At 37.9% G+C, this 22,397-nt stretch overlaps 1 protein-coding gene across 1 annotated transcript; it reads left to right on the top strand.

Moving 5' to 3' along the window:
• The first annotated feature begins 11,742 nt into the window (after window positions 1-11,742).
• Window positions 11,743-13,296, top strand: LOC131396220 (RAD9, HUS1, RAD1-interacting nuclear orphan protein 1-like). The gene has a single exon (XM_058528319.1). The coding sequence runs from the start codon at window positions 11,855-11,857 to the stop codon at window positions 12,578-12,580; it is 726 nt and encodes a 241-aa protein (XP_058384302.1). The 5' UTR covers window positions 11,743-11,854; the 3' UTR covers window positions 12,581-13,296.
• Window positions 13,297-22,397: the final 9,101 nt, after the last annotated feature.

The following is a 22,397-nucleotide window of genomic DNA, read 5'->3' as shown; positions in this document are numbered from 1 at the left end:
CTGGGTAACTACTGAACAAGTCAATTTGTTGCCAGAAGGAATCATACACGTTTGGAAGGCAAATTAACAGAAATATTTACAACAAAGACAGACAACTGGTTTAGGAGGAAGAAAATCCAATAAATGAAGCACGTAAAATTTTTTTTTCAGGTTTCTTTAGAAGCTATTTAATCAGATAAAATTTGTTAAGGGAATATGCTGTAGACACGGCCAAATCAGTTTGGGAACTAAAAGAAATAACTCACCTTAAAAGCATGACCCTATCAAAAGAACTTGTCAAAGGATACATTTGATTGTACTAATACACACATACACAGACACATACACACACATGCAACCTAAAGAATTCACAAGGTGTCTTTTTAATCCATTTAGAAGTTTTAACAATGGGTAAAAGACATACCCTTGATTTGATCCTTGCTGCATGAGTTCAATAGTCCTTTATTGAACAAAGGCTTTGTGAATTTTATCTTTTACCACTTGATGATCAAAAGCAGTTGCCTCTTCACACTCTACATGTCCTGAATGGTCTCCACGCTCTTTTGCCTCCCAAATTATTTCAGACCACCAAAATTTTCATCATAGAATCAGATGAATAGCCATTATTAGAGCTTTCAATATCGCTGTACTTCCAGTTTGCCAATTAACTATTAACGCTAATGCCACATATATTAGTTTTAGTTAAGGAAGCTTCTTCTTCTAGATACCATTATTTATAACAGTCAGAACGGGCCAGGTGTGGTAATAAATAACCCCAAATCTCAGTGGCTTAGTTATATTTTCCTCCATCAAAGACAGGAGGTGGCTCTGCACACCTCAGTCACTCAGGGATACAGGCCAATGGGGCAGCCATCTTTTCAAATATTACCAAGGGGAAAAAAAATCTCTGGAAGGTATCAAACCAACAATTAAACTCTCTGACCCAGAGACACGGGTCACTTCTGCTTACAGATCATCACAATTCACATGACTTCAGTCAACCACAAGGGTTTTAGGAAATACAATCCTTACATGTGCTCTGAAGGCAAAGAGCCAGTATAAATGGGAGATTTACTATTTTATGGGGGATTTATTTATCCCCATAAAAAGTCACTAGGATTTCAGAAATAATGGTTAAATTGGCAAACCATTTTTTTAAGTTAGAGCAAAGTATATGATACAAAATGTGTGCAGATGTACACAGAATGACAAAAATGCTATCCTGAATGCGCTAGAACTGGAGTGAAACTTACGTGACACAATACAGTGGAAAAAATACATTTCAATTTCAATTTACATATACTATTTTTCCTAGTCCCTCTGCTGGAATCACAATATAATAATCGCAATATAATAATACCTTGTGTCATTTAGCAAAACTCCCTTTCACCTTTCAAGATTAATCATAACATTTTCCTTTCATTTAACTGAAATGTTTGCTATCTCAAGTTTGCAATGTCTGCCACACAGAGAATTAGCAAATAATATAGTTAAAAGGGATTTTAAAGTCACTTAGCAATAAACCCTAAACATTATTGCTTTTATTAACTTAGCCTCAGACTGTATAAGGCAAAAAATAAGCAGAATTGTAAGTTACTTAACTACCAAATGGTACTGCTGGGGTTAAAGATCAGGCAGTCCAGCATTAGCATCAATGCTTTTGGTTATATATGTTATTTCCTTTGATACACTAAAGTCAAGAGCAATGATTAATTACTCATTAATCAAAATCAAAATGTAATAAAAAACCAAAGATTTCCATTCACAATAGCAAAAGAAAACATGCTATGAGGTACCTAGAAACACAGTTTTAAAATATTACCTTTTAAAAGAGAATGGTACTGATAGAGAGATAGTCAAAGAGACAAAATAAGAGAATGCTGAGCTCAGACACATACTCAGAGGTGTATGGAGACCTGGTTCAGTAACAGGTGGTACTACAAATCACTGGAAATGATGGCTTTTTACTAACTGCTAATGGGAAAATTGAACATCCATAGGAAAAAATGTATATCCCTTGCTCATATTACATACCAAAGTCAAGCTCAAATATTCTGAACACCTCAATGAGTAAAGCTAATCTAAAATGTCTAGAAAATATATAGATAATTATTCTTAGGAGATCAAGGTAAAGAAGATTTTCTTAAAGCAGAACAATCATAAAGGAAATATTGCTACATCTATGCAATAAAATAAATCATAAACAGATTCAAAACACAAGACACAGACAAGGAGTGTCTTTATAGCTTATTCAAGCAGCCAGTATAAAGAAATCCTAAAAATCAATAATGCACGAAATATGTATGAGCAATTCACCTGAAAAGCAATAAACACGTGGAAAGAAAATGTTCAACCTCATTGGTAATCAGGAAAAACGCAAATTGAAGCCAATATTTCAGTCTTACACAGAAGAAACCGTAATATATTTTGAGGAGATTGATCTTAGGAAAGAATCAACAGATTGGGTTATTAATGGCTAAAATGACGAGGAGAGAGATATTCTGCTTAGATATTATTTGTTGGCTCTGTTTTTGGCTTCCTTCACTACATCAATTTATACTATAAATAGTTCAGGGACAGACAGCAAAGGGGATATAATCAAAGCATGCCAGAAAATAATGTGTGTAGCAGCCTTAAAGGAATTTAGAGGCTTGTAGCATCATTGAGCTGACAGCTCTGCAGAAAACACACACCTACACAAGAAATGTAGCCTGAAGTAAAGACACTCTTGGCATATAATTTAACAGGGTGCTAATTAGATGAACAACAACAAGAAACGTGCCAGGAAGATACTTTTGGAGATTTTTAAATGCTGAATGGATAAGATAAAACGCTAGATATTCTCATTTGAAGTCAAGATGTTTTGTTATATATTGCTGCATAACCTACCCCTGCCAAACGTACAGGCTTAACACGATCATTTATTATTGTTTGTCATTGTTATGTGGATTGACTGGGCTCAGCTAGACAGCTCACACTCGGGGGTCTCATATATGGTTGCCATCAGATGGTGGCTGGAACTGGAGACTCAGATGTCAAGCATCTTCGTGGGGATGGCTGGAATATCTGAGGGATGGCCAGGAAGCCCTCCATTGCCTGGTTTTCCCCAAAGCAAGACTGAGATGGAATCTGCCCACTTCTTGTGCCTAGCCTCTAAAATCCCAGAACATTAATTACATTGCATCCTACTGGTCAAGCATGTCATGATGGGCAGCCCCAACTCAAGAGGGCTGGGGGATAGGGGTGGATTGGATGCCACCTCTTGATGTGAGAAGCAGCCTGCGGGCACGAGGAGAGAAGGAATGGCAGTTGGCTGTCTTTGGAAATTATCACCACAAAAGATAGCTTCAACATTCCTTCACTCCCCAGAGTGTACTACTAAAGTGATTCTGAAGGGTCCGCCTCTTCCAATGTTAGCACTATATGTAAATGGACCAGTTCTTCAAGCTCTTATCCCAAGGCATGCGCGGGCACTGGTCAGCGCCAACGGGAGTCGGAGTCACGAGTGTTGGCAGAGAAAGGGGCTGTGATACCTCTGAATTCCGAACATATCTCCTCCCACAGCAGATCTAGTCACCCAGCTTTTTCAGGGGATTGTTTGAATCACTGAATGTCAATCAAATCAAGTCTAAAGAATCAAATCAATTCTGGGAAATCAAACAGATTAAATTATCTTCTGAAAATAGTACGTCTGGAGAAATTTCATCCTTGGTATAATTCCACTCACATAGCCGTAGCTTTCCTTAAAGTCAGATAAAATATTGGTTTATTTCACTGCAAAACAATAAATAAGTTAGGGTGTATAAGTGTCTCTTTCTGATACTTACGATGATTTTTTCTTCTTCTTCACATTGCCTTCCAATTGAATAGCTAACTGTGATGTCCAGCTAACAGTGGTATTAGCTCTCATTGTCAATAATTAATTTTTAACTGACTTTGAGTCGTTGTATTATTAATTTCTCATTTAAATCACTCAGAAAACACAATTTGTTCCTCAAAATCTAACTTGGAATTTTTCTATTTGAATAAAAACTATTTTATAATTTCAGTCACTAAATATATTTATATTTTTATTTCTGATTGAGGTAAGAATACATAACACGAGATCTACCCTATTAACAGATTTTTAAGTGCACAATACAGCACTGTTAACTATGGGCATAATGCTGTACAGCAGATCTCTAGAGCTTATTTGTCTTGTATAACCGAAACTTTTTACCCATTGAAGAGCAACTCCCCATTTCTCCCTCCCCCCAGCCCCTGGCAACCACCATTCTACTCTCTGTTTCTATGAGTTTGACTATTTAGAAACCTCATCCTGGAATCATGCTATATTTTTCCTGCTGTGACTGGCATATTTCACTTAACATAATGTCCTCCAGGTTCATCCATGTTGTCACATATTGCAGAATTTCCTTCTTAAGGCTGAATATATACCACATTTTCTTTATCCGTTCATCTGTTGATGGACATTTAGGTTGTTTCCATATCTTGGCTATTGTGAATAATGCTACAATTAACATGGGAGTGCAGATATCTCTTCAAGATTCTAATTTTAATTATTATGGCTATATATCCAGAAGTGGGATTGCTGGATCATATGGTAGTTCTATTTTTAATTTTTTGAGGAACCTCCATACTGTTTTCCTTAGCAGCCACACCATTTTACATTCCCACCAACAGTGCACAAGGGTTCCCTTTTCTCCATATCTTCACTAATATTTATCTTTTGTCTTTTTGATAATAGTCATTCTAACAGGAGTGAAGTGATAGCACTTTTTTTGTGTGTGTGTGAGGAAAATTAGCCCTGGGCTAACATCTATGCCCATCTTCCTCTACTTTATATGGGACACTACCACAGCACGGCTTGATGAGCAGTGCGTGGGTCCATGCCCGGGATCCAAACCTGTGAACCCAAGCCTGCTGAAGTGGAGTGTGGGAACTTAATCACTACGCCACCAGGCAGGCCCCACATTCTGGTTTTGATTTGCATTTTCCTGACGATTAGTGACATTGAACATCTTTTCATATGCCTGTTGGCCATTTCTATGTCTTCTTTGGAGAAACGTCTATTCAAGTCTTTTTGCTCATTTTGTTGTTTTTTTTTGTTGTGAGGAAGATTAAGCCCTGAGCTAACATCCGTTACCAATCCTCTTCTTTTTGCTGAGGAAGATTGGCTTTGGGCTAACATCTGTGCCCATCTTCCTCTACCTTATATGGGACCCCACTACAGCATGGCTTGGTAAGCGGTGCGTAGGTCAGCGCCAGGGATCGGAACCTGCGAACCCTGGGCCGCTGGAAACAGAGCACATGAACTTAACCACTACACCACCAGGACGGCACCCCTTTTCTCATTTTTGAATTGGGTCATTAAGGGTTATTTATTTATTTATTTTGCTATTGAATTATCAAAGTTCCTTATATGTTTTGGAGATTAATCCCTTATCAGATATGTGGTTGGCAAATATTTTTTCCCATTTTGTAGGTTGCTTTTTCACAGCTGATTGTTTCCTTTGCTGTGCAGAAGCTTTTTACTTTGATGTAGTTCCACTTGCCTATTTTTGCTTTTGTTGCTTGTGCTTTTGTGCTTTATCCAAGAAACCACTGCCAAGACCAATGTCATGAAGCTTTTACCCGGTGTTTTCTTCTAGGAGCTTTACAGTTTCAGGTTGTATGTTTAAATCTTTAATCATTTGAGTTGATTTTCCTGTATGATGTAAAATAAACGTTGAATATAGATATCCAGTTTTCCTAACACCTTTTGTTGAAGAGACTTCAGGAAAGCAGTCATTCTTATTTAAAACATATTCATAATTTCAATTCATTAAAGTCTTTTTAGGGGCCGGCCCGGTGGCGCAAGCAGTTAAGTGCGCGCGCTCCGCTGCGGGGGCCCGAGGTTCACTGGTTCGGATCCCGGGCGCGCACTGACGCACTGCTTGGCAAGCCATGCTGTGGCAGCGTCCCATATAAAGTGGAGGAAGATGGGCACAGATGTTAGCCCAGGGCCGTCTTCCTCAGCAAAAAAAAAAAAAAAGAAAGAGGATTGGCGGATGTTAGCACAGGGCTGATCTCCTCACAAAAAAAAAAAAAAAAGTCTTTTTGCTCTCAGAAGCTTCCTTTTTCTCATGAAATTCAGGTATTATACTAAAAGTTTAGCCACACAATTTAGCTTTTACACATCTTCATCTTCCAGCTCTGACTTCTGATATTCAGAAATTTTGAGCTCAAGATGCATTTTATTGCTTAATTTCTTTTGTGCTGTCAATTAAGTCTTTTCTACATCATAAAAGACTATGTCGTGATTATTTACTGAAAATGTTTGGTGTCTAGCTCTACCCTCTAATCCTTCCCTCTTTTATCTAAAGCTTCATATCTCATAGACTAAAATAATATCCAAAATGCCATAGGATACTTTGCTCTAATCCTGGCATGAAGGACAATTCAAATGATCACATCAATTCCGTGCCTATATAATCAAAGCTATTTCACAAAACAAACTAATGAACTGGAAATAATAAAATAAATATTATTTCTTAATCTTTCAGCTGTATTTCTTCGAGTATAATCTGAACACCTTTTCTCTAATCTGGTCAAAGTCTTTTCCCAAATGGCTGTAGGAATAAAATACCCTCATGAGCAGCAGACAAGCGTTCCTGTTGCTCCCTATCATTACAAACACTTGATTTTGCCCAACTTTTTAAAATGCTATTCTAGTTTCGCATGTGATACACAGAACTTATCAACTCCAATGTAGATGAAGTTACTAGTTGTTATCTTTATGATATGTACCCTTTATATATTGGAAAAAATCTATCTTTATTTTAATAAAATATAGGAAAAAAATCAGTATCTAAAGTATTAAGAATTTTGCACTGTTGGTTTTTCAAGTGTCTTTAAATCTTCATACCACTTTAAAGAATATGCATATAATATATATTGCATATTACCATTATACTTTATTATTTGTAATACTGTACAAAACCAAAAACTACAGATCATGCCAAATAACTCAAATCACTTGACTACCCATGTCCTCCATTTCAGAAAAGGCAAACCACAGATGAATTAATTTTTATATGAACTGTCTTGAAAAGTGCAAAGATAATTCTGCAACTTCATGGTGAAAAAATAATTTACTTTTGCATTACAATGTTTATAAGGGTTGGATTTTTTTTCCTCCATAACAAAGTACAGCAGCTTTACTTTTAAAAATTTGCATTTAGGGAGTATCTTGTTCTGAAATGTGATGGGAGTTGTCATAGAAACAACCATAATCACAAGAGAGACATATATCAGGGAGGAAAATATTTATCTTAAAATCTGATCTACTTTTTCCCTCTTGTTGAGGAAATGAGTCATTTTTTAGGAGCAAGTTTTCTATTTCGTGAGTATGTAGACGATTATTAACCTTCCAGGTTTTCCACTCTCAGGCATCATTTCTTTCCGGCATCTTGAGGCTTAATTTAAGTCAGTGTCCTGCATCCTAACCTGTTGTTGAAGACTCTGATGCGTCTTCACAAGATTGATTAGAAATTACGTGATGGACTAAAATAGGCTGTTGTTTGTGTTTGAGGGGGAAAAAATACCTATGATATTTCCCAAGGCAAATAATTATCTTCAATAATATTTATCCTTGGTGTATTCAGAGTTAACAGAAAAGCACAGGAGTAGAAGCAGAGAGACGTGTGTAAATACCTCATTTATTTTCCTCTGCCTGAAATTTTACCTGTTATTTTTCTAACAAGATGATATTTCTTACTTATTTCATTGTATTTAAAATATCAACCTCTTCATATTTCTAACTCTTAATAAGTCCACAACCACTTCACAAATATTTTAAAGTTGTGTCTAATGCTTGAAAAATATGTATCTTAAATATATTTGATTCTAAATGTTTATATTTATCACATATTAAAAATTATTTCTAGGGACTGGCCTACTGGTGTAGTGGTTAAATTCGGCGTGCTGTGCTTTGGAGGCCCAGGTTCGTGGGTCTGATCCCAGGCACAGACCTACACCACTCATCAAGCCATGCTGTGGTGGCAACCCACATACAAAATAGAGGAAGACTGGCACAGATGTTAGCTCACGGCTAATCTGCCTCAAGCAAAAGGAGGGAGATTGGCAACAGATGTTGTTAGCTCAGGGCAAATCTTCCTCAGCCAAAAAAAAAAAATTTATAAAACTAAATAGTTTATAAAACTAAATCTATATTTATTTACACTTTACAAGTACATATTTTTAAAAATATTGGACACAATTTATATATACATATATTTTTTCCTGATATCTTAAAATTTAATAATTTATCCCGTTTCTTCCAAAAATAGATTTATGGCAACTTTCAAAATATAGGGAGTATAAAGGAAATTAAAGTAATAATAAAAACCTTAAGTGAGGAAAATCAGGTAACGATAAAACAAACATACAGAATACAAGACGAAATCTGGTTCTCATAAAGTTTGTAGAAGGAGCAGTTAAAGTGACTTCATTTTCTCCATCAGTCAGTGTAGTGAGGGGAGCACATTCACCCTCCAGCTTAGCAGTGTCCTACAGATGTCATCCAGGTCGATGCTCAGGGGAAAACAGTTACTCCTACTTCTGCTGAGAAAAAGTTCCCCAAGAGCATCACAAAGACCCCGTCTAAAGCACCCATCTTTTTCAACAACATTTTATACTAAATCTTATTGTATGTTAAAACATCCCTCAAAATTGCAATGACAATGATGGAAAATTAGGTTTTAGGAAAAGCGTTCCACAATGGTGTCAGAAGCCTGGGTTCCTGGTTCATTCCTCCTCCGGATTAATATAAGGATAGAATTTAGAGTACCCAGGAAGATGGACAGATTAAAACACTTCAAGTTGAAATGTGTCATTTCACTCAACTAGAATCTTTGGTAAGTTTCAATGAATCAAGTTCTATTCACTGATAATTACTGGAGTACAGGTGTTCTATTTCACCCTTTCTAAGTAGAGTCTATCAGCTAGCCACAAGTAGAATTACAGTCTTTGTCAGGAGAAGACTTTGACAAGCCACAGGCTATGTCTAAATTAGCCTTCTACTAGGCTATGAAGGACTAATAAACAGAGCCTAGCTGTGTTTCTCACACACACACTCAGAAGATTGAAGCCTCAAAACTCTATGTCATAAAGCATAGCCTTGGAAAAGTTCGGAGCAAATGAAAAAAGGCCATGAATCTCTGAATAAGGACCCAAACGATAACAAAGTTTGAAAATAAATATCCTAGTGTATCCAAGATTAACTTTAAAGAAAATATATCCTAGGCCCATAGCTCTTGGACATCTGGATTTCAAAAACCATTAAAAAGTACATGGAACACTCACATGCATGTAAACATGATAGCTGTGTACTATCACTACCTTTATTGCACGTTAAAGCCAGGGAAGGTGATTAAGCATGCAAACGTACATGTACGCACGCACACACACGCACGCACACCTTACACTGGCTCCAATGATCATTTAAATATATGAAGGTTACTTTAACGAATCCAAAAAGCCAAAGTAATTTACTACCTGAGGATAAATCAGTTTTAAGAAAGAAATTTGCTTGGTGAAATTTTCCTTTTTTTCTGAGATTAATTTAAATTATTTGTCATAGACTAACACAAGTGTTTGGATCAACACTAAGGAAGCTCTTGCTTAGGTAACTGAATGAGTGAATTTGCTGGATGGAGTTCAATTAATCATTTTCAAGCTCTAGCCGTGAAACAGATCCCATGTTAGACACAAAGCACGGTCTGATAAATACCAAATAAGCTTTAACTCTATCGAGAGGGGTAGACATTAAACAGATAATCCCACAAATCATATTGAAAGTCACTTCCAGCAAGTTCTGTGACGAAGAGTTCCAGGTGTAATGAGAATTCCTAACAGTAACTGCTCCTCTGCTTGGCCACGTCCTGCAGCCTCACAGAGTAGCAGCACAGGGACAGGGAGAGGTCCTGCTATGTTTCTGCCATGGCTTTTTGATCTTTTTTTTTTTTTTTTTTGTGAGGAAGATCAGCCCTGAGCTAACATCCATGCTAATCCTCCTCTTTTTGCTGAGGAAGACCAGCTCTGAGCTAACATCTATTGCCAATCCTCCTCCATTTTTTTCCCCAAAGCCCCAGGAGATAGTTGTATGTCATTAGTTGCACATCCTTCTAGTTGCTGTATGTGGGACACGGCCTCAGCATGGCCGGAGAAGCGGTGCGTCCGTGCGCGCCCAGGATCTGGACCCCGGGCTGCCAGTAGCAGAGCGCACGCACTTAACCGCTAAGCCACGGGGCCAGCCCACCTTTTTGATCCTGATCAGACAGGCATTCAGAGATTCAGCATATTTCTGGAGAACCTCGAATGTTCCTGGGACTTTCCTAGGTGTTCCAAATGATTGATATTCAATGACAAACAGATTAGCAAATGGCATATTTATTATTTGGCTCAGTCTTCCCTAACCTCCAGGCCATGAATCTTTTTCTTTTTTCCCTCATTAAATGTCTTAGAGAACACTCTCCAGTTATATCCAACAGAAATGACATGACTTCATCAAAAAAGAGACAGTTGCTAGGTTACCCTTACATTCTTAGCTCAAAAGGATCCTGTCTCTATTACATCTAACAGAAAAGCCTCAAAATTATGTGATTTTACATCCTGTTAGCCTTGATGTAAGTTTACCTATTTTTACCATATTCTGAACTTATTTTGGTAGTGTCCATCAGGACATAGGAAGTAGTAAAAAGGGAGGAGAGGTTAGATTCCCGTGTTAACTGGATATTTTCCAAAAAAATACAGTTAAACAAAAATATTCAGATTTAAGAATTACAGTTAATGCCAGATTTTAACGTCTTTAAAATTTAAAATCTCAGGGAACTTCATGAAAGTTCAAATATAGAAATAACCTAGTGTTGGGAGGTGAGTTTAGTGGTCTATTTCTTTATCTCTTCCTTTCTATATATACTTACTAATGAGGATGGTAAATTGAAAAAAAATTGATGTTTTTATCTTCAACGGATTTGTTCATTTATTTTTTCTGGGAGACTGTTGTTGCGTTATTCCTTATAGAATTAATAAAAGATAAAATGTAAAGGTATCCAGTATGCCAAAATATGTTATGTTTTTCCCGGATATCTTTGTCTCTTGGATATATATCTTTCTAATTCACTTTAGGGACATTTCTTTGCTCACTTCTTGGCCTGAACTGATCATCTCCTGCTCACAGTGCAACATCTGGCATTTTTAATTGCCAAGCCTGTGGAATCTATGCTTTTAATTATAAACTTCAAATCTGTCTATTGAGCATAAATTCTCATTAGGATTCAACTTAAATTTTACTTATATCCAAGGCTACTGCCTCCTCTCAATTTTCCCACATACCTTAAACCACTGTGAAATGTCCTTCCCCATTTTTGTCACAGTATGTCCTCTCTCCACAGACTCCCAGCCTAAAGTCATCTCTAGGAAGAGCCTAATATACTTTGGTCACTACAGATCTGGAAGTTTTAATCTAATAGGCAGACCCAGGTCACATTCAAGGACCTACTCATTTGGGGCCAACTTCAGTAATAGTCTTGATCCTTTGTATTCTTGCATCATCTTCCTTCTTTTGACTACTTCCTTCTTGTCCTAGGAAGCAGTTTTACTTTTTACACTATTTACCTCAAGTCATGATCTGCTCAATGAATAAGTTTGTCTTCAAGGTTGAACAGAAAATAACCATCAAAATGAGCAAAGGGGAGGTTCCGGGCTCGAACGCGGCGCGGCCGGGCGGAGCGGCGGGGCGCCCCGGCGGGCATGGGTTGGAATTGGAGCCACTCCCCCGACCTGACTACAACCAGCATCATGTGGTTACTAACTGCTCTTCATTCACTTCTTGATGCCTCCCAGAAAAAAACGCCGCCCAAGTTGCCAGAAAGCCCAGCTGCTATTCCACCATCAGCCACTGGAGAGCCCCAAACACCGCTATGGATCTCCACAGCTTCCCATCACCTACACTAGGCAGGTGCCCAGCAAGCCCATTGACCACAACACCATCACTTCCTGGGTATCACCTCAGTTTGATACAACAGCAGAAAACTCGTTCCCAGCCAACCGGAAACGTCGTCGCCGAGACCAGGCAAGACATTCAAGTCGAAAATCTACCACCTCCAAGTTTCCACATCTAACATTTGAGAGTCCACAGTCTTCTTCCAGCTCAGCCACACTTGGGATCCCCTTAACCGGGGGATACCCCAATCAATCAGAAAAGGACATTTCCAGAAGGCCCTTCATTCCAATGCTCAGTCCCCAGAGCTGTGGGGAGCTGTCATCACACGCACTTCAAAACTTGCCTTATGTGTTCATTCCACCTGAAATCCGGACCCCAGAGTCATCTTCTGTGAAGGAGGGGCCCATTCCCCCAGATCAGAGGGAAGACAGCCTTCCAAGCTGCTCCCTTCACACTAGTACTCCCAAGAGCCCAGAGCCTGGGCCTGTTCTGGTTAAAGACACTCCTGAGGAGAAGTATGGGATAAAGGTCACGTGGAGGAGACGAGGGCACCTGTTTACTTACCTCAAGGAGAGAGGGAAGCTGAGCAAAAGCCAGTTCCTTGTGAAAAAGTGACTGGGTTTCTCAGATAACAGTAATCTCAAGACATTGATTGCTGGTTTTCACAGAGTTGCTCAAGTCACTTTTCTGGCTCACAAGATAGCACATCGATAGAATAAAGTGGAAATAATACCAATAACATCAATAGAAAAAGATATTTTAACTAGACCCCTGGAGTCATAGGGAATTCAATTCCCAGATTTACTTTTTTAAATATCTTGTCATAAACAGTTCTTAGTGTCATAAACTGTTTACTTCATATTTTTCTTGTATTAACTGTTTCAAATTTTAACCTATCTTGTAGTAACTGTTTAAAATGTATGTAAACAAATGGTTGCAGGAACTTTTTAGAGAACCCTGCTTCTGACTGCCCCCTCCACAGAGGGTCTTTCCTAATGGTTTCCTTTAGCCACTACTCGTTAATCCTTTAGTCACCTCATGCAAACCAATTCATTCCACAGTTTTGAGTACTGACTCTGCGTCAGGCTCAGTGGCAGCTTCCTCTATGACCTGATGGATGGAAAAAATCTAAGCAAATTCTGTGACATTTTATAGTTGAGCTGCCGCCTCTGCAACCTTGGCTCCTCTGCTGAAAGGAGAAGATTGAAGAAGGGGCAGCAAGCCCTGTTTAGTGAATACAGTGGGATCAGGGCAGGTAAAGGGGACATGAGTAAGTTACTTAGGTTTGCTGTGTTTTGATTTTTATTTCCAACCGAAGAAATCTCTAAATATCAAATAGGGTGGGAAAATGATTTCTTGCAGTAACTGTTTGAAATGTATGCAAATAAATGTGGAAACTTTTCAGAGAAAAAAAAAAAAAATGAGCAAAGGGGAAAATATACTTTGCCCTTATACTTTTACTCTAGGCTCTATTTTAGTTATTTATTGCTGCATAACAACTTGCCACAAATTTAATGGGTAAACCAATAGACATTTGTTATCTTATAGTTTTTGTGGGTCAGGAATCTGGGCACAGCCAACTGGATCCTCTGATTTAGGGTTTCTCACAAACCTGACAATCGAGTTGTCAGCCAGTGCTGTGGTCTCCTTTGAAGTCTTGACTGGGAAAGAATTGGCTTTTGAGCTGACTTATGTCATTGCTGACAGGATTCAGCTCCCTTTGGGCTGTTGGGGTGAGGGCTTCAGTTTCCAGCTGGCTGCTAGTTAGAAGTTGCCCTTGCCACATGGGCCTCCCCAACATGGCAACGTGCTTCATCCAAGCCAGCAAGAGAAAGCATTTTTTACTAACAGTTACATTAATATATAACCTCATCATGGAAGTGATAACCCATCACCTTTGCCCATCACCTCTACGATATTCTGTTGGTTAGAAACAAATTTGTAGGCCAGTCCACATTCACAGGGAGGGGTCCAGACAAAGGCTTGTACCTGGAGGCAGGATCATTGGAGGTCACCTTAGAGCTACCTATTGCAGCCTCAACATAGGAAAAAAACAAAACAAAACATTAAAGACTTCCGTGGCCACTAGCAGCTTATAGAAGCTTTGTCCATGGGCAACCAGCTCTTTTCACACAGAATAACATCTGTTTCTACAGAGGCAGCAAGCACAGTCTGGACCTTACTCAAAACTACAAGCTTTTATCTGTTTGGGCAGGATTAGAGAGCTCGCTGCTGGCAGGCCACTCTTCCTAAATTGACCTAGCTGAGGCAAGAATTAGATTTCAGGGAGAATCTTTCTACATAATGGCCTTTTAGCTATTATGTGAAAGGGTAACCATGGCCTGTAATTTATTCCTTCCTCCTCAGGGATCCCTGGAGAAGTTTGACCCTGACCAGAATTCTTTGCAAATATCAACTGATCGAATATACTAGCTGAAAGATAAATGAGGGTCTTAAAAGGGTTTGTTATGCACTGATTACTTATTTAGAAATAATTTCAGCATTATATCATGGTCCATCTAGATGGTTTAAATTAAATTATCCTGCAAATCATGGGCTGAGGCTGTGCTGAAGCATGGAAGTTATGTACAAGGCCAGGTGTCTAGTGAGACTCCAGGACTCGGGAGCTTCCTTGGCTAACTTGTCACATGTATAATCAGTCCTCGACAAACTCCAAAACCAAAATATGTCCTGGGTGTGAGAAAGGACACCCAGGAAACTCTATCTGCAGGTTTGGAGCCTCCCAGATGCTGTGTGTATATTGTTGCTCCTGTCTCGTATCCATTGATGATTATGCATAAGCCTGGTGCTGAGTAAGTCGGAACCATCTTTCTGAAGCAGTAGGAATGATAAAGGTGAAGGCAACTTTAGATTAGCTCAATGATCACTGGAGCAATGTATCTACTTTTTATAACAGCTTTACTGAGATATAATTGGCATACAACAAACTGCACATATTTAAAGTTTTGGCAGATGTATATATACTCCAGAAACCATCATCACAAGCAAAGTAGTAGATACATCTAATTGATAGTGCTGGCCCAAACCATAATAGATGCTATGATTTAGGGTGCTCCCCAAATTTGGGCTCCTTATGTTATATTGCTATCTCCGAGTCAAGAAAACACTCAAGAGAGAATAACTTCAATTATTGTGAGGGGATTAAATGGTAGCAAAAATGTTCATGCTACCCAAAAGAAAGATGAGACTAAGGGGGAAAAGTATAAAGAAGGAAGGAAGAAATAATAATTGACTTAGTCTGCTGGAATTGCTTCATTGCTGTTGAAAAGCAGGATGAAAAAGGAAGAAATGGATAGGACAATTAGGAGGGTGTTGGTGGCATAATCTTGTGGCTTGAGTGGTGAAGAACCAACTTCATCTCTGGCTGTGACACTCATAAACCTTAAGAAGCCCCTTCAAATTCACTGCATGTCACTTAACATGGATGAACACAAATTCAATGGTAATGATCATGATTTGGAAGGGAAAATACTTAAAGAGGGGCTGAATTCATTCCCTCAGTTAAAACTATACCATTTTTAAAATAAATTAACTAAGAGTTTGGGATCTACTCACTCAACCCACAGCGAGGAATCCTGGGAACTAGAAAACGGTGTAGGTGGAGTGACCCTGGGCAATGACTAAAATATTTGGAATGATTGCTCTTGGCACCCAGTGTACCATAATCCCCCTGGGGGTAAGAAGGCACTTAGAAAGGCCTAAAGGTGAAGCTTGGAGGGTAGCAGGATGCTGTGATAGATAATACCAGTATAAAGGTTAAACTCTAATTTGGAAAACATGATGAGAAAGTGTTCTCTGGTTGCGTCGCCTTCACCGAAATGCATAATTGGGATGGATGCCACGTGCGGATGGAGGATGCTGCCCCTACATTCTTAAATTACATGTGTTCCATATCCACCCTCCACCTGGTTTCAACTGAAATGCTAAATGAGATTCTTTGCAATTCCCAAGCCCTCCTTTGAAGAAAATATTAAACAATATAGAATTCCAGGAGTACGAGGAGATTAATGCTTTAGTTAGCATTAATGTTGAAGTAGGGATATCGATCTCCACTAATTCTCTTTTTAACAGCCCTTTCAAGCCAAAAGGCAAAGCGAGTGATTTACAGATACTGATAGTAGACTACTGGGAATTCATCCAGGTAGATCTACCAATAGCCTCAGGTACACTGTAGATATGATTTAAAAAAAATGCAAAAAACAAAAAACACTGCACCAAAGGGCAATGGACTAAAGGATACTAGCATGCAGTGCAGACTTAGCTCATGCTTTCTTTTCTATTCCTATTTCAGAAGCCAGTTAGGAATAGCGAGGGTTGAGGTGGAACTATCTCCAGGTTATATTAACAATGCTCACACAAGGACATTTAAATTCACCAGTAGACTGTCACAATCTAGTGTGGCTGCACTTGCTCTTAATAACCATTAAGGGTAAGTTGGTAACGTCGATGCCACATAATTGCCTCCTCAGAGGAAGAAGCACAGAGGAATTGAGAGACTGTGATCATCCATCTGCCAATAGAGCATGGTAGATAAACCCCATTAAAATTCAAGACTTGCCCTAGTCTCTGAAAATTTGGGAAATAACGTGAGTTAGAACGAGAGGCCGTTCTCACAGTGTGAGAAATAATTTATGACCTGATCTTGACCCCACCACTAAACAGCCCAGAGACTGGAGAAACTGTTTGAGTTATGGCAAAATCACATCTCCTATTTGGGGATATTGTTAGTCCTATTCACAAAGTCACCAGAAAGAAACCTGAGATTGAATTGTGCCCTGACAGAAACAAGCAAATAAAAGATTTATAAAGGGCTGTCAATCAGGCAGTGCCTCTTGAGCCTTATGACCCAATGCACAAATGATTGGAGAGGTGTCAGCAACTAGAACACACACAGACTAGAGCCTTTGGCAGAAATCAATATAGCTACTCAGTGGAGACAGCAGGGGTTTTGGACTTGAAAGTGGTGTGATGCAGATGCTCGATGCAGCCCTTTAGAAACATCATTGTACGCTTGTTGTTGGGTGATGGCAGAAATTGCTCCTACCAGAAGAAAACTTCAGACAATCCTGAAACCAGAAACACCCATCATGCCATCATGACTTGGGTGATTGATGTCAAAGAAACATTCAAATTGAGGAAACATCGCAATGGCGCTTGCAGATAAATGGAGGTGGTATACTCAAGAGTATGTTTTAGGTGAGGGTTCAAAAGAAGTTCACTGCATTTGAAGCCAATAGTAAAACACCCCAAGGTCCTCTCTGTTGTGACTGCTGGATTGTCTGAACCCTAAAATTCTCCTCTAGCCATGCAGAACGGCTGCTAAGTTTAATAATTGTATTTCCTAAACCAAAAGTCATGAAGCTGTTTGGAAATCCATTCTTACATGTCCTACATATGGTAAATCCTTGGTGGAAGAAGGAAAAATGTTGAAATGGCCTTTGAAGAAGCTTTACATTACGCTGAAAAAGATTTGCTTAACCCAAGTAGAGACACTAGAGGGAGCTGTCTTTCAGGAGACCAGCCAAGGCTGGCAATCAGTTTAGAGACATGGTAAAGCAATCGGAGAATAGACACAGTCTACAGTAATACATTACTAGACTCATCAAACATCAATCTTACAGGGCAACTCTGGGAAAGAGCATCTGCCCTTACTCAGGGGACATTTTAATAATAATGAAATCAGATATATTTAAGAGACAATGGTGCTAGTGGAAAAATGTCACTAAGACTGCAGTCCAGTAAGGCAGCTGTAAACTACATATAGGTATTAAGCACTTTCAATGTGGCTAGTCCAAATAAGATGTGTCAGACCTGTAAAATACATATGGGGTTTCAAAGACAGCACAAAAAAAGAATGTAAAATACCTCATTGATAATTTTATTTTGGTTAAATGCAAAATCAATATTACTTTGGATATACATGGATAAATACAATATATTATTAAATTAATTAATTTCAACTATTTTACTTTTTTAACTGTACTTCTAGAAAATTTAAAATTACATATGTGGTGTGCATTATATTTCTCCTGAACAGTACTCTTCTAGATTGCTTATTATAAATAACCTGTAATTTATAGACTTCAGGTGGGCTGAATAATTGAAGGCATACATGTAGCTAGCATAGGGCTATAAGATCAAGATATATAAACTGACAGACCCCAGATTTAGCTACTTCCCTGTGCTTACTTGATCTACACATGCCCAGGTCTTATCACTGCAAACACCAAAATATTTCCTAATTTGGAAAATGGGACTTGCAGAGGTGTATCCGCCAGGTCCAGGGCCTCCCAGATAGTGACACGGAGTACGCATCACTCCTGCCTCGTGTCCTTAGTCAATTATGGTAAATCTTCACACTAGGTAAGACGTGTTTCCAGTGAATCCAAATGATGATTTGAGCTTTGTATTTGCACAAGGGTGGAAACAATATTTGTTGTTTTTACTGTGTTTTTTCAGCAAGGTCTGCAAGACACTGCCAATGCTAGGTCTTTGAAGACAGCATTAGTAGGCCACCTGAAATCTGTTCCTCCTCTGTAGTATTTGAGCTGTCTACAGAACCGCGAAATGGGTCTGTGAAAAGACCAGCCTTGACTTCATGTGGCTTGTCTGTAGGCACCTCCCAGCACGTGACCCAAAATTGCCTACATGACCCCAGATCATAGCCCTTGGATTTAGAAACCTAATTCTCCACCTAAGAGAACTATTTCCCATAAAAAGGGAGGACAATTTTTTATTAAACGAGTAAAAATAAATGAGGTCATTTATGAAAATAATAGTACATTTTTTTCAGTGGAATAGAAAGTGGATGAAATTATTGTAAACACTAAAGGATTTCTAGATAAGTTTCCTCAAGAAAGCAAGGAGGGAAAGACTTGGCCTGCTTAGAAAAACATAGGCTTTAATCTCACTTTAATAATAGGAAAACCAGACATTTGAAAGAGAATAAAGTACAAAAAAATCTTCTAAGATAAGCAGAATAAACTAGATGAAGAGTGATATATGTTAACAGAAACTTTAGATCTTAAAAACCAACATGGACAGATAGAAAATGAAAAAAAAAAGATGTAATTGGGTCTATATGCTCATAAAAAATATATTATAAAAGTGGGGCATGTCCCATACTTTCAAAATCAAAAAAATTCATGTGGACACAACAGAAATCTAACAGAGAAAGGGAGGCTGTCTCAAGTAGAGCGGATCAACACCTTCTCCGTTAAGGGGCCAGAGCCCAAAAAGCCACTGAAAGAAGGTCTTTAACTCTGTAAAGAAAGAATCTCAAAATACTGGGACGGTTTTAACAAATGCTGACAGAAAATTTATACAGATGTGAGAAAGAATCATATTCAAATATTATTAGGGGACTTTAGAGCAAATAAAACTCAAGAAATTATTGAACAGATAAGCAACTGGATTTTTCTGGTGTTCTGTTCTCAAGAGGTTTTTAATTTATAAGAAGATCTTAATGGCAAAAGAATCTAGGGTCTCATCACTCCAAAGTAAGACACACAATAGTAGATGTGTGAATTATGTATTATACATAATAGTATTATCCCACATAATAAATCCCTGACTGGAAACAAACCTGACCACAGGTAAGTCATTGTCATCTTTCAAGTTGAGGGAAGGGTGTTGGGAATATTAAAATTAAGAGAATTATTGCAAAGCTCATGTATTCAGAATTCTCCTGTTTAGAAAGATTTCAGATTAACTCACTCTACAATAATTACATTGATACTTTCAGCATTATTTCCAATTTCTGGTTCAATTAAATATACATATTTCTAAAGACCTATAAGCAATTTTTATCTATCCTTGTATGTATTATATTTACCATTAAATATTTAGTTTCTCTAAGTGAAGAAACTTGTTTGCCTTTACTATTAAAATAAGTTTTGTGCTTTTACTTCCCCATATCCAGTGGCTTTCCATACTGAATTTATCATATGCACTAAACACTAATGGGTCTACTTATAACCATTTTTGTTGTGTGTTTTTCTCTTCCACTTATAAACACATTGTATGATGCCAGCATCATACCAAAACTTTCAAAAATTCACAACTCAGACTACAAACCAATATCTCTCATGTAAATAGAAACAAAATTCCTTAACAGAATTTTAGAAAAGAGAATCTAGAACTACATAAAATTATAATACATTATGACAACAGAGTTTTATCTCAAGAATGTAAGCTCTGTTAACATTTATGATAAAAATCTCAGCCAACTAGGAATAAGAGAGAATTTCCTCAAGCTGCTAAAGAGCATCTATGAAAAATCTCCAGATAACATCATACTACTCAGCAATAAAATACTAAATGAACTTTCCTTAAGATTAGTAACAAGGCATAGATTTCTCTTTTACAACTTCTATTCAACATTGTACAGGGAGTCATAGCCAATGCAATAAGGCAAGAAAAAGAAACAGAACACAGAGAATGAAAAAGAAGTAACTCTCTGGAGTATTGCCTAGTTTTAGGTTGCTTCTTCTCAAAGGACTCGAAATTTAAAATAAAAATTTCATGGCAAAAGAGGTTATGATTTGCATCATTAGAAAGTAAGACAGAAATGAAGACACACTTGTGTGGAGAGAATACCCTAAGGAAGCCATTTAAAAAGCTGCTAGAACTAATATGTGAAGTTAATGAGATAATAGAAATGCAAGGTGACTATATATATTCCTATATATAAGCAACCAAGAATTAGAAACTGAAATTAGGCGAATAATACATTTTATTCTTTTATTTTATTATATAGTATATTATAGCATCCAAACCACAAAGTAATTAGGAATGGATTTAAAATTGGTAAAAGATATGTACTTTGAAAACTAGAAAGAGAACACTGCATAGAGAAATTAAAGGAGATAAAAATAAATGGAGAGATATAATGTTCTTGTGAATCAGAAGGCTCAATATTGTTAAGGCCAAATTCTCTGTCAACTGATCTTTACATTCAATGCAATCCCATGCAAAGACCCAACAGGCTTTTTAATAGAAATTGATGAGTTAATTCTAAAATTTATATGGATATTCAAAAGACCTCAAAAGCCAAAAACACTTTTGAAAAATAAGAACAAAGTGGGAGGACTCATCCTACCTAATTTCAAGATTTATTATAAAGTCTTGTACACTATTATAAAGTCTTATACGCTAATTAAGATGGTGTGGTATTGGTATGACGATAGAAAAGTAGATCAATAGAAGATAATAGAGTGTATAGAAATAATTAATTTTCCACAAAGTTGCCAAGACAAGTCAATGGGGGAAAGATTTTCTTTTCAACAAACAATGTTAGAATAACTGTATATCTCTATATTTTCAAAAAAAGACTTCATCCCTTACTTGATATGGTCAATCAAAATTAAATCAAAATGGATATAATTGTATACTCACAAGGTAAAATTTTGAAACTTCCAGAAGAAAACAGAGTATCTACATAATATTCATGAACACAGTAATTGTTATATAGAACAAGAAAAACACATCATGAAAAATATGATGTTTGCGAGACCGGAATACACAAGTGAATCATGAAATAAAAAATTAGATTTCAACAAAATTATTAAAGTCTTCAATGAGACCAAAAAAATTGTATAGTTGAGCTTGTATCAAGAATAAATAACCCTAACAACTCAATAACAAGGCAAACAACCTAACCATAAGTGTACAAAATATTTGAACAAATCATTCACAAAAGAAGACTTATAAATGGCTAATAAACACATGAAAAATTATATCATCATCAAGAAAATGCATATTAATATAATAAAATCTCGGAGATAGGAAGTCAAGATGGCGGCATAGGCAGACTCTGAACTCACTTCCTCCCGCGAACACAGCCAATTTACAACTACTCGTGGAAAAATTACCCCTGAGACAGAACTGAAAACTGGATAAGAGGAACTCCTGCAACAACGGACAATCCTAATTGAGGTAGAAGAGGCAGAAACTCCCTTCTGGAGAGGAAAAACGCCACCTTCACAAGCCGCCAGCTTCACGGCCGCTGGGAGCAGCTCACAGGTATGCAGCCTCCCTGGAGACGCGGGGCCCAGAGCCGTGGAGTGCACCCGCTGGGGGCATTTTGTGGACCCAGCACAAACGAGACGAGTGGCGTAATATCTGACCTTGCCTGCTACTAAAACATTGGGGAATACCCCCAGAAAAGCTGGCTCACAAAGAAATTAAAACCGGTTCTTAAAGGGCCCACGTGCAAACTCACCCATTTCAGAAAGCAAACTAAAATGACCAGAAAGAAAGGTGCACAGTGCTGTGGTGAAAAGAGACTCACCTAATAGGCCCTGAGTGCATCTCGGTGAGAGGTGAGACCTCTCCAGGGACTGGGACATTGGCAGTGGCCATTGTTGAGGCCTGGTGTGGGCGTGCTGACACAGATGCCATTGGAGTTCTC

This window comes from Diceros bicornis, chromosome 32 (genome assembly GCF_020826845.1).
Source record: "Diceros bicornis minor isolate mBicDic1 chromosome 32, mDicBic1.mat.cur, whole genome shotgun sequence".
Classification (NCBI taxonomy): Eukaryota; Metazoa; Chordata; class Mammalia; order Perissodactyla; family Rhinocerotidae; genus Diceros; species Diceros bicornis.
This window is presented reverse-complemented; position numbering and strand designations above follow the sequence as displayed.

What these genes read in the sequence shown, in the direction of transcription:
- LOC131396220 (XM_058528319.1), top strand. Translation starts at nt 11,855, where the DNA reads ATGCCTCCCAGAAAAAAACGCCGCCCAAGTTGCCAGAAAGCCCAGCTG.